The following is a 13,596-nucleotide window of genomic DNA, read 5'->3' on the forward strand; positions in this document are numbered from 1 at the left end:
ATGTGGTGACTAGTTCCTCTCTTTCTTCTGTGTTTTGAATAGAATATGTAACGTGAAACATCTGAGCTTGAATATTTGAAAGTCTTCAGTTAACACATTTCTTAGACTAAGAACATTATTGGAAGTTCTTTGGTAACGTTCTTGCTTTTTATGTTATTGGCAAGTTTTTCTTTTTGTCATGCCAATTTTTATATTTATGGTTTCTGGGAAACATGTTAACTTTATTCAGTTTTTTAAACTCAGGTTACTTATACAGTTATATTTAATTATTTTACATCCTCAGAAATTACTGCTCTATTTCCTATTTTATGTATAACTTTGTTTGGTTTTAGTGGTAATCTTTCAGAGTGGTTTTTAATCTCAACAAAGATCCAAGGAAAACTCAATTCTCGATTTTTTTCTTCATTCAAATGGAGACTGCTCCATTTTACTTTTTTTTTTACAGTTGAAAAAATGAGTTTTTTTTTTACATTAATGTCGAGTTTTGTAATAAGTGTTAACATAAAATATCAGTGAAATATCAGAAAAAAAATACATAGAATGTCCTGTGCTTTCTATGTAAAGTTTATGGTGTCAAGAGTGGTAGGATTCCTTGAGCCTTCTGAGCTCAACTGTGTTCCCTATCAGCCAGTCCTGTACTTGCTCTGAAGTCTCCTGGGCCTCATAAAATGACCACCTCTCTCTTCCTCAGTCTATAAACATTTATAGCTTCAACTATAATGTAGTGATGAAGTGTCCTAATAAGGGAGGATGTAAGAATTAAGCCTAGGCCCTCAAGGTTGACACTAGTAAGAAAGACACTTTGCTGGGAAGGCTGACTGAAATGTCTTGCAGCTTCACCTTTTCTTTTAAGGTAATTGCTACCAATATTGGAAGGGTGAGATGCAAAATGTCATTCTTACTTTAATGCTCTAACCCAAGCTTGAAAATCAACCCCTTTATTACTACCTGACAGTACAGCTGAGATAACTAAGATAACAGTTTAAAAATACACACACACACATACACATACACACACATTTAACAATTACAATTCTTCTGACACCATGCCAGCCCTTTATAAATAATATTTTTTATTTATTCAATGTAACTACAGTGAGGGACTTACTATTACTTCTCATCTGTTTTACAGATGAGGTAATGGAGAGGTAGAGTATAAGGAATGTACCTATTGGTTACACAGCTAGCCAGATATTCCCACCCAAGTAGTCTGACTTCACCATTTGTCCTTTCAACACTGTACTATTACCTCTTAAGACAATTTACCAAAGTCTGTAAGGATTCAAAACCAAGTCTATTGTATGATTTCTAACTAGATATTCTGGTAATGGTCCTGTTCTATCTACATAGGAACTTAGGAAAAAATATGGTTCCTGTTAAGTTCTTCCCCAGCACCAGATCAAACATAATATATAGTGCCTGGAAGTCTACTTTTTTCAAAGACCAGACTGAAGGAAAGTAACTACAGTGACCAGTAGAGCCCCTAACCCATTTACCCAAAACTTAGCTTCATTGTTTCCCGGCTGACAGTTAACTCCGGTAAATGATATCAACAGTGACTTCTTTGTATTGCATAAGAATAGCAGCCTAAAAAGGCATAACTTTAGTCTTGTGAGTTTAACAGCAAAAATAAAACAGAATATAATGCAATTGCAACATTCCTAAAGAAAGGTACATTCATGTAATACACATATAGTGACTTGGTTTTGTCGGTTCATACTTGATGATTAATTTTTGTTAGTAAAATCTTAATGACCAGCATTTCCAAAATCAATCTTTCTTATAGTGCTAACCATTTCTGTAAATTATTTAGAAAATAAGAGTGGCTACCAATTCTGATTTGCTTATTATTTATATTTTATAAAACTTTGGAAGTATGAAATTCTGTAAAACTATTTATTAAGTTTGTATAAGAAGAGTCCTAAAATGAATGTCTTTATTAAAGTGTTAATCAAATTTTTATGATACCTTATGAATAAAATATGGTGCAGATGCTAGCATTGTTTGGTAGATTTTAAAACTACATGATCAGCCTTTTCTAAAGTTTGTTGGTTCTATTTCAGTGATTCTATTTCATTGTGAAAGTGGATTTCTATTTTTTTTTTTTTTTTGTGAAAGTGGATTTCTAGCTGGATTCTGTAGTCTACAGCCCTGCCCATGTCCCATAATACTACTAATTTTCAGATAGAAGAAATGATTACGGGAAGCTATGAGGGGGAAATAATTCTAGAGATTAAAATAAAACATTCAAAACTTTAGTGACTTTAATGAGAACTGTGCCAAAACAAATAAAAATCATGGCTCTGTTCAATGAGCACCTCCCAAGTTCCAGGCACTATAATATTCTCCAGATGACATTTATAAACCTAGGAAGGATTGTACCTCCATGGTCCTTTTAATCTCTCAGATTCTGGGTTAAGAGTTACTTGGGTAATGACTAATTTTCTTTTTTTAGCAAAAACTGAAGCAATTTTTGAAGTCAATTTAAATGATGGTAATGGTCATTAGTCCAAGTACTGTTTTTGTTAGTTCTCTTTTACGTGAGTCCCAATAATTCCTTTTTTAAATTAAAGAGTTATAACACAATTTAAGTAGGTTCTTAGTTATTATATTCCAATTGCTAATTCATTAAATCCTACAGTTTTAAATCTGCTAAGCCCCCTTATTTTTTAAGAAAAGAGATTGAGCCTCAAAGAGGTTAAATTGCACATCCAAAGTAATGCCCCAGAGTAATGACCTAGTCAGGACCAAAATCGAGATCTCTTGACTCTTATTTTACTATAGCATGTCTCCACTCTCATACTTTAAGGTTTCTTTTTCTTGTGGTGTCTTCCTTATTCTTTTATATTTACAAATTGAAAAAGAGATCCATTTGGAATTTGCCATGTGAATAAAAAGGTATGTATCAAATTGATTAAGCAAAATTTTAAATTATAAAATTGTTCTAATTCATTATAAAACTCAAATTAGTACTGATATTTCTACTTTACATTACCCAATATTCAATCCCAAATGTGAGGCTGTTACTCCTTTAGAAGTTCATCTTTATATTTAATCTACAATATGGCTATTGGAAGAATAGAAGTTCATCTTGAGAGAGAAGATGAGTCAAGTGTGCAGCAATACCATTTTTACAGGTAAAATTACTCTTCGTTTGTGAAGAACTGAATTTCACAAGCACTTTAAAACCATTATACACGTCTGAGGTTTTCTAACAAATTCTTTTTCTCTTTCAGGATTACTAACATCTGAAGAGTATGGCATAGTGTGTATTGGATTTTAATTTTATTTCAGAATGTATCTTCTGGCAAATTTCATAATAAAATCTCAGCAATATCTGTTTGTCTTTTATATTTCAGTATTTCCTGTAAATGCAATTCTTTCTCCTTGAACTTTTTCTTAAGTTGGAAGAATGTAAAATGGTCTTTCTAGAAATAACTTATGTTTGATTCCAAAAGTAAAGTAAATTAGTCCAAATTAAAGTTAAATTACTGAAATAATTTCTTTGTCAAGTATCGTTTGAGTAGAACTGTTAATGTAGTGATCCCTTTCATGAAGATGGCGTTGAAGGGAGGAAGGAAGCCTCTGACACTTCCTGGAGTTGAAGCCAGAGCAAAGGCTTTGAAGGCCAAGTAAGCAGTACTGAAAGATGTCCACAGTAACAAAAAAAAGAAAAAAGAAGTAGAAGATCCATACATCACCTGCCTTCTGACAGCCCAAGACACCACATCTCTGAAGATAGCCCAAATATCCTTGAAAGAGCACCCCCAGGAGAAACAAGCTTGACCACTATGCCATCATCAAGTTCCCTCTAATGACTGAATCAGCCATGAAGAAAACAGAAGACAACACTTGTGTTCATTGTGGATGCCACAGCCAGCAAGTACCCGATCAAACAAGCTGTGAAGAAGCTCTATGACATTGGTGTGGCCAAGATCAACACCCTGATCCAGCTCAATAGAGAGAAGAAGGCATATGTTCAGCTGGCTCCTGACTATGATGCTTTGGATGTTGCCAACAAAGCTGTGATCATCTAAGCTTAGTCCAGCTGGCTAAATCACCAGCTGGTGAAAATTTTTTTTTCCACCAAAAATACTATTAATGTGGCAATTTACGCTCTACCGTTACTTGTATTAGTTTGCTATTAGCTGCCATAACAAAATGCCACAGATTGGGTGACTGAAACAACAAAAAGGTATTTCCTTTGGAGTAGTTCTGGAGACTAGAAGCCAAGATTAAGATATTAAGGTTTGGTTTCTCCTTGGCTTGTAGATGGCTACCTTTTCATTGAGTCTCACATAGTCTTCCTTCTATGCAGGTGCAACTGTGGTCTTTGTGTGTTTAAATTTCCTCTTCCAGTCAGATGGGATGAGGGTCTGCCCCTAATGGTCTTATAATTTCAGCTTAAATCACCTCTTTAAAGGCCCTGTCTCTAAATACCTCACATTCTGAGGAATTGAAGGTTAATGTTTCAACATACAAATTTTGGAGGAACAATTCAGCTTATAACACTTAGGGGTTTATTCTGTAGAAAATGCAGAGTTTATTATGATATCCTAGGCATAAAGTTTTATGAATTTATGGAAAGCAAATAGAAACTGGAAAAATATTGAAGACTAAAGCTATAGGAGTTCAAGAATTAAAAGAACTTGTTATAGCCGAATCTTAAGAGATGATATAAAGATTCCTCTCCACTCCAAGTAATGGCTATGTGTTCCAAATTTCAAAAGTGGTCTTTCTGATGAATAGGCCTGTGTTTAATTTGCCCTCTTTTTTTCTTCATATCATTTGTGAGAAAATTCAGCTTCTTTATGTAGAAGTAAAATTCCAATGACAGTTTGTGTTGATTCATTTACTTATGCACTTATCACCATGCTCATTGACCACACCTTAAGTGCTATATACATACACAAATGCAGTATTTTGCAAGATAAATTTTATCTCCAAACTCATGTAATTTATATTGTAACATGGGAGATAGACATTGATATTATTAGTTCTAATGGCTATTAAAATAATGTGTGATAAGTGGCAAGGATTTCTACTTCTTGGTCCCACTTTCGCCTTGGATCTTTGCCATACCATATAAGCTGATTTTCAGTCTTTTTACTATTCTGATTTTTAAAAATCTAATAGGCATGCATTTCAACATTTTGCTTTGAAAGAGTGGCATTGGATCTCTGCAGGCGGTAAAAAGTGATATTGTCACTTTATTTTAATTATCAAACCTCAGTATAAACAAAGTTTTGGTTTTTTGGCATCTTCATACTACCGTAATAGTACTTTTACTTGTTATTGTGTACTGTTTACTATGAATGTCACATTCTAAAAAGCAGAAGTTGTATTTCTGTTTTCCCTTCTTTTAAGAAACCTTCCTTAGAAAAAGAAGATGTGGAACACAGTAGATAGAAAAATTAAAGGAGAATTATAAAATATCTGTTTAATTTCATAGAAGCAATATGAATCTCCATAATTGGGAAACTTTACAAAGATTTGTACTGTTGCAAAGAACTAACAAGTATCAGCCATGACAAAACTGTCATCTATGGTACCATGGTCCAAACAGTGCTCTTGAGATTTGTTTCTTTCCTTTGTATTGAAACTACCATTGCAGACATAATTGCTGTCATCATGCATCACTTCATTAATTCCTACCAAGCAAATGCAGCTCTTTAGTACTCAACCAGTTAGTTTATCTTCATTGCAGTTTATAAAAGAGAGCAGCAGTTGGGCATCTGCCTTTGGCCCAGGGCGTGATCCTGGAGACCTGGGATCGAGTCCCACGTCGAGTCCATCTCTGCATGGAGCTTGCTTCTCTCTATGTCTCTGCCTCTCTCTGTGTCTCTCATGAATACATAAATAAAATCTTTTTAAAAAAGAAGAAGAAGAAGAGAGCAGAGGCTCAAGTGTATGGCCTGCCAAAACATATCTCTGATACCAGTTTTCTTTAGATGGAAGAAACCTTATTGTCACCCCACCATTTCTGCTGTGGACAGAGGCATAGGGAAAGAGAGCTAGTTTTTTTTCACTAGTGACAAAAAAATTTCAAAACAAGGAAGATACTGAGTACAAGGAGCAAGAGTTGAAGAATACACAGTTGAAGAAGAGAAAAACAGACTATTTGTCTTCCAAGAATTCATTCAAATTGTCTTCCATTTGAAAGCTTCAGTGGGAGTTAAGTAACTTCAAAGCATGATCAGAATTTTTTTAAAAACATGCAATGAAATCTGCTGACAAGGTAACTGGGTTGGCAAGTGCTTCTGAGACTCCTAAGAAGTAAAAATATGGCCAGCAATAATTGCTGGATAAAGTGTGCGACTGCTTCATCCAGGATATAGAGTATACACTAGGGGGACTTACAGGTTCTCTAGATGTCAACCTGCCTCTTGTGGACCTGCCATCAAGGAGGTGATTAAACAGACCTGAAAACAAGTATATTCCCTAGAAGTCACAAAATCAAAAGATAAAAACATATGGTCTAAACTTCAACTTTAGACCTTAGGTTTGGGACTTAGCTTTCCACAAAAAACATCTGTAAAACTAGTCAAAATGGATGAGCTCTTCTTTCTAGGCATTGCAGCAAGCAGTCCAGGGCTACCATCCTTGAGAGAAAGGAAAAATATAACATGAGCCCCATGACCTCCCTCGCTTTCTGCCATGGAACACTTTCCTGTTGCAGTGCAGGATGGGTAGAACTCAAGAGGAGCTGCAGTCTGATCAAGCTAAGGAGGCAGAGATTGGATTTCTGGGCTGCTTAAGTGACTAGAATTTGTGAGAATAGTGTACTAGATAGGGAGGGGGGGATTTTCCTTAAAGTCTGTGAGATTTAACTCAATTCCAGTCTAAAGCTGGGCAAGACTCTATAAGGCCTAGCAGCAACCATCTGCTATGAGGCTGAGAGCTGACAAGGGTATCAGCAGTCATGCCATACCAGGAATTGTTGCCATTAGACCTTGCTGAACACCTTGGCCATTCTGGATATCCCAGAAAGACCACTCTTGAAGAGTCATGATTACGTCTTAGCATAAAAGCCATATCCTAGAACTAAATTCAAACTGAAATAGACCCACCCTAGCAAAGAATAAAACCAAACCTGATTAAACCAAGGATCCACCAGTAATTTAACTGCAAAGCACAGCAAATCTCAATACCTACTAAGATGGAGGATATAATACAACCTCCCTTCAACACATTATCCACTCTGGTCCAGCATTCAATCAAAAGTTAGTAGGCATGTGAAATAAAGATTCAAAATCAAAAGTAGGAAAATGTGACCTATAGTTAAGAATAAAACAATTAGTAGAGACGGATTTCAAGACAACCTAGATGCTGAAATTAGCAGACAAGGATTTTTAAAGTAGGGCTAAAATATGTTTTACTACTGAAAAGAAAAAAATAGTCATAATAAACAGAGAATAGCAGCAGTAGAGAGAAAATAGCAACTTTATAATGAATAACATGAAAGCTCTTGTACTGAAAGGTCAGTATCTGATACGATAAAATTACCCAGATGAGTCTCTATCACTGGATAGAGACTACAGAAGAAAGGACTATAGAACCTGACAGCAGAAAAATACAAATACAGTGAGGAATGCCCAGGAGCTAAATACTTCCCCACGTCCTCCTTTTGCTCTTCCCCTTGCCATAAAATAGACAAGTTACATTCAAAGGTAGACAATAATCAGTCTGGCTCTAGATTTCTCAGCTACACACAATGCTATAAGAAAATTGAATGACTTGAGTTTTGAGGGGATATAGTTGTGAGCTGGGACTTGTACATCTTACCAGATTTTCTCAGATGGCATGTTTTTCTCTGTCTTCAGCTAAACAGAAGTTTGTGAAATATGCTCATATGCCTTTCTTTTAAACTTTAAAAAGGAAAACAAGCTACTTCTTAGAGACATACTTGAGAAGACCTTGGGGTTTGGGGAAAGTTGTACTAGAAATGATTGTCCCCTGTAGTACTCTATCCTAGGGAAATAATCAAAATATATGAAAATATTTTCATACACTTTTATTGTCTTAGGTATTAGAAAAAACCTTATTCAGTAAGTGTTCATATAAATATGCAGCCATTAAAATAATAACAACTGATGTGAGAAAATACTTCTTTTAGTAATGGGGACTAAAGCAGGATACAGATTTGTGTATTAAATAAAATAGATATTAAAAAGTAGGAAATATGCAAGCGTCTTGCCTCTTGATTATGGGCATTCACAATGGCCTTATTTTCTGTTTCTATATTTTCCAAATATTCTTTAAAGAACACACAATTCGAAAAAGCTTAAAGGCAAAATGCATATGGGATGAGACAGAAGATGTTAATCTATTAATGCCTGTGAATCTCTTGATTGAAACTGTTTTTCATCTAAAAATTCTAATTCTATATATTGAAGAAAAAATGTAAGTTTTAAAACATTTTGGGAAGAAGATAAAGAACATTGTCCCAAGTGAAAGATGCCTTACACAGGAGTTTCTACTGTGTAATTTCATGCATATGAAGTTCTAGAATAGGCAAAACTGATTTGTGGTGAGAAAATAAAATCAGACCAATGGATATTTCTAGGGATGAGGACAGGATTTGATTGGGAAGACTATGTATAACCTTTCTTGGATGTTGACGAATTTCTATATCATGTGAAGGGTTGAGTTACTTAGGTGTGTGCATTATCAAAACAATGTATATTTAAGATTTGTTCATTTGTATGTAAATTTTACACCAGAAGATAAATATGGTCAACAAATAAGTGAGGAACACACAGTTGTGTGAAAATGTATGGTGTCTGAGTTATTCTTTACTGGCTTTATCTCCATATCCCATGGTGTTAGATGAGTATTGCAGGGTAAGAAAGTTATAAATTCAGCGTACTCTAATTGACACCTTTTGCTTACATCTGTTAGTATTTGATACAGTGCAGTGGAGTTATTTCATTCCTTCAGTAGACTGAACTCTTAGAGGGCAGGAAATCCCTGCCTTCTGGCACATGGCTGGCAAGTGCCCAATAAATGTTTTATAGATTAATAAGTATCCCTCTCTCCTGGTCCCCACCTCTAGTGTAACAAAAATGTTTCTCTATTCATTAAAATTGTTATTTCTCTTTTTTATAATATTAATTGGTAAGCAAAATTAACACAAAATAGCAAAGGTTAATCCTTTAACACATGTCATTTCAAGTTCTCTGTTCAAGGAGATTGCTTAAAATTATGTCAAAGTGTTACAGCAGTGTGGCTTAAATATCTTATCTTTTGAATACTATAATTGAGTTCATGGTCAAGTTGTGGGTCTCATTACAAAGTGTTTTAGGAAGAAATATTAGACCCTATAATTGAATCATTTTGTGACAGTTAAAGAGTAGTTACTGTAGTCAGAAAATCTGCCTACGCCTTTTTGCGTGTGATTTTAAAACCTCAATAAAATGTCAAAATTAGACCAAGTGAAGAATGATTCAGAAGTTAGTTATATTCAGGGTTTCTTTTTAACATGATAAAGAAATTAAGTAGTGTTAGATGTTAGACCAAAAAAGTTGTATTTTATGGGAAAGATTAACCTACATTTTTTAAATATTTGAGAATTTATATAAAAGAATTTCTAGTATAAAATGCTGAAGGAGATTGAAAGCATACACTTAAGAAATTCAGAAGGAAATTTCATGCTAGTGAAATTTTTTGGCAAGAATATGTATATGGTTATTGAGTGAAAGCTTCAAAAAATACATTTCTAGGGCAGCCCCTGTGGCTTAGGAGTTTAGTGCCGCCTTCAGTCCAGGGCGTGATCCTGGAGACCCGGGATCTATAGAACCTGACAGCAGAAAAATACAAATACAGTGAGGAATGCCCAGGAGCTAAATACTTCCCCACGTCCTCCTTTTGCTCTTCCCCTTGCCATAAGCAGGCTCCCTGCATGGAGCCTGCTTCTCCCTCAGCCTGTGTCTCTGCCTCCCTCTCTCTCTCTCTCATTCTCTGTGTCTCTAATAAATAAATAAAATCTTTAAAGAATACATTTCTAACAAAATATTTACTTTATTCTCATTAATGAAGAATAAACTTGAAATAGCTTGTATATTATTTATTTCTTCTTTATTATAGCTGTATATTGAATTTACTTTTTGAAACAAACTTAAAAGAGGTTGAACTTACAGTGGTGCATAGCATACTCTTCTATACTTAATGTCCTAAGGGTTTGTTGTTGTTGTTTCCAATTTTCTTGTTTTAGTTACTTGGAGTATTATCATAGAATTAGAATAAAGGAACATTGGGTTGTTTACAAGTGTATTAGTAGTTCATTTGTATAGCATTTTATAGTTCGTTTAGAAATTGTTTCATTTGTTTATTATTAATAACTAACATTTATCAAATCCATATTGTATGTCAGGTATTCTGTTCAGTGCTTTGCTTACATCATCTTGTATAATCTTCACAGTTATGAAATTGGTGTTACTATCTATCTATCCTCACTTAACAAATGAGGAAATTTCAGGTTTAAGGGCAAAGTGATTGGCCTAAGGTCACACATCTGGTAGTTGGTTGAAGTGGATTCCATCTCAGGTTTGACCTGATGCCAAATCCAGTCCCAACCACTATTCTTTACCCTTCTACATTTAGACACTATTTATTAAAGCTTGTTCAGGGAATGTTTATTATGGACTAACTGCATATGCATGCTAGGTTTGCTCAATTAGTTTTGATCCTATCCTGAAGTTTCTTTTAGTCTAGGGACCTGGCTACTCAAACTGGTTCATAGAGCAGCAGCACTGGCATCTTTTGGGAGCTTGTTGGAAGTGTAAAATCTCAGGCCCTAGTCCAGGAGTATAGAATCATAATCTTATTTATTAGGATCACCAGGTGATTGGAGTATACATTCAAGTTTTTGATAATCACTGGCCTGAAAGAATAGCTGGATCAAAGCAGAACTGAAGTCTAGAGAGGCAGCCACATCATCTGATTAATGTCTTTAGACTCTACCAGACTGATTTTTCTGTTTCAGATAACATATAATATTGTATAGATATTATTTATCAGTCTGTGTATGTTGTACCCATGATATTTGGTGAAAACCTCAATTCTTTTGAAAGTGTTTAATATTGCATTTTAGAAGATAGTTTTGGGGGTATGATATCTTCTAATTTTAGGGAATTGAATATTAAATACAATGGCAACCATTTATATGAAAGCAACTAACCACAGATTTCATTGGCTAGTTTAGTTTATTTTATCTTTTGACTGATACTCATTATTTCTGGGTGAAAATGGGATAGGACTGATTGTATATTTGACTCATTTTTTTTTTCATTAAAGGATGATTAGATTGATGAAGCTTAGAAATGAGAACTTGATTCCCCCATCCCTTCCCAGTTTGCCTAATGCCTCTTTCCTAATACTGGATTTGTCATTTTTTTAGATGTGGAAGTTATATACTATGACTGGATTTCTTTGTTTACATGGCGCCCTTATGGACTAGCAGGGTCTGTGCTTTAAATATCTCTTAACAGCCCAAAATTTAACCCAATATATGCATTCGTGTATTAACAAACAAGTGCTTGTTCAAAATTGTACATAGGAAGCACTATTCTGTTACGCATGCACTGCCACTAACATCATATAGTTAAACAACTCCTAACTTTAAATCACTTCCTAGATTAAGGCAATAACTGACTTTGAGGATGGAAAGTGAATTCCAGTAAGTTTATACAGTCTTTTTTATTCTGATGCTAAATAGAAATGACATAGAGATAGTTTACATTTTTGTAAATCCCATAATTTTAGATTGAGTATGACTCTGTTTTTCCATTGACGTATAAGTAGAAGTATTAACTTACATGAAGAAGAGACGAATCCATATAGTTGTATGATACAATCAAATACTTAATCTTAGATAGAGGTTGTCCTATATTCTAGAGATTAAAAAAAAAATAATGAACCCAGTAGCTATGAGGTTGAGGAACTGGAAAGATTTCATTATATCAACTACCCAAACTCAGTCTTCTGCCTCTATTGGCCTTACCTGCAACACCTTCCTTCTGAGAAATGACTCTGCTTCTCAGAAAAGACTAACCCTTTCTTGTGAACCTAAGAAATAATTAATAGAATTAAAAAGTTTTCTTGAAGTAACAGCTTCAAGCACACAGATATTACATCAAGTAAGTACAAACTTTTTAAAAAGTTGAAACAAGATTTACTTTCCACCCATAATATTATTAATCATGTTTTAAGTATCTTAGCATCTAGATTTAGTAATAAAAGTATTTACTGCTATCTGGAAGAGCAGTTGGTATTAACAAATATGAATCAAATATTCTTCAGAACTTTAAAAATGCATTTTATTTTTCAGCAAAGATGTCAAGGAAGTTAAGCTTGCCTACTGACCTAAAGCCCGACTTAGGTAAGTAATATAAATAAATAAATAAAATCCATTGTAGTTAAACTCCCTTCAAGGGGAAGATAAGGAAATCAAAAGATTTAGAATTACCGTAGACTAGAAATCAGAAATCAAGTTTAAAATGACTAAGGTGTTTAAGGATTAATCCTCCAGAATGGCATCTATAAATTATAAAAGATTATAAATTCAAGCCAACAGAAATTACATGTTTTCTCAGCTTTCATACTTTAAACAAGATTGAGCATAAGACTAAAATTTGTGCAATTTCAGATTAATTTGTTGTTATATCTCATTTAACCATCTGAAAGCTTATTTGAACTTTATAAACTTACAAGAATTTAACGTTTTCACAATAAATTAGTTTTCTGTATTACAATAAATTTCTCATATCAAGAATCATTATTTTTGGTGATAAGTTGGGAAGTATTTCTTTTTCTGTAGTACTGTCTATGCAACTAATCTAGGAAAGGAAAATGAATATATTTACATGTTCCTTTTGCTTTATATTCGGCTCAAAAACAGCTCCCTGAAAACACAGAATAGGGACAAATGACATTTCAGTAAAGATAAAAATAAACCTTTCTTTTTAAACTCACTTTTTTTTCAATTTCAGAAATTTTGATTGCCTTTAAATAAAAAGTAGATTAGGTGAAGATGATTTCACCTGCCTTTGTCTTAGAAATAACTAGATTTCCTCCCTTACATTTGCTCGCCCCCATCATCATCTCACTGTTTATTCTCTAGATTACTTAACTGCCTTTTTATGCATAATGCAAACTTAGGTGTTGTCCATTTCACTGTACTAATTTAGCATTTCCAAATCAGATTCTTATCTCAGTTAGTGTATGATTATCAGTGAGTAAGCATAATCTTCCATTGTCAGCAGTACAAGGTTCTGTTCCTGAACATAAGAAAAACAATTTAGTAGAATTCTGTAGTAACACTGGTGTTACGGGAAAAAGAATTAATCCTAGAATATATGATAACATATATTTTGAGAAGGAAATCGCTCCTTCCACTATATAAATGAAAGATACAATTTGAAACCAAGCGTATCTGAGGGGCAAAGTTTTCATCACTCTCAGAGGCCTGTGATTTTAATAACTAAATACTGCTAGTTAAAATGGTTTTGTATCTTCTAGTATCTTAAGAATTTGAGAAGACACATGTAAAAGTACTTTTAAAATTAGTAAAAAAAAATGCCATAGTTATTTTTAAAA

General features: G+C 34.0%; 1 protein-coding gene across 3 annotated transcripts in view; it reads left to right on the top strand.

The window, feature by feature from the left end:
- The window catches only part of STXBP5 (syntaxin binding protein 5), a 168,291-nt gene that overhangs the window by 122,538 nt on the left and 32,157 nt on the right, over positions 1–13,596 (top strand). For all 3 annotated transcript variants that reach the window (XM_041740439.1, XM_041740441.1, XM_041740447.1), the window contains one exon: positions 12,329–12,379. In XM_041740439.1, the coding sequence (XP_041596373.1) occupies positions 12,329–12,379 (51 nt within the window). The remainder of the gene's footprint in view (positions 1–12,328; positions 12,380–13,596) is intronic.

The sequence above is a fragment of the Vulpes lagopus genome, chromosome 2 (assembly GCF_018345385.1).
Source record: "Vulpes lagopus strain Blue_001 chromosome 2, ASM1834538v1, whole genome shotgun sequence".
NCBI classification, from domain to species: Eukaryota; Metazoa; Chordata; class Mammalia; order Carnivora; family Canidae; genus Vulpes; species Vulpes lagopus.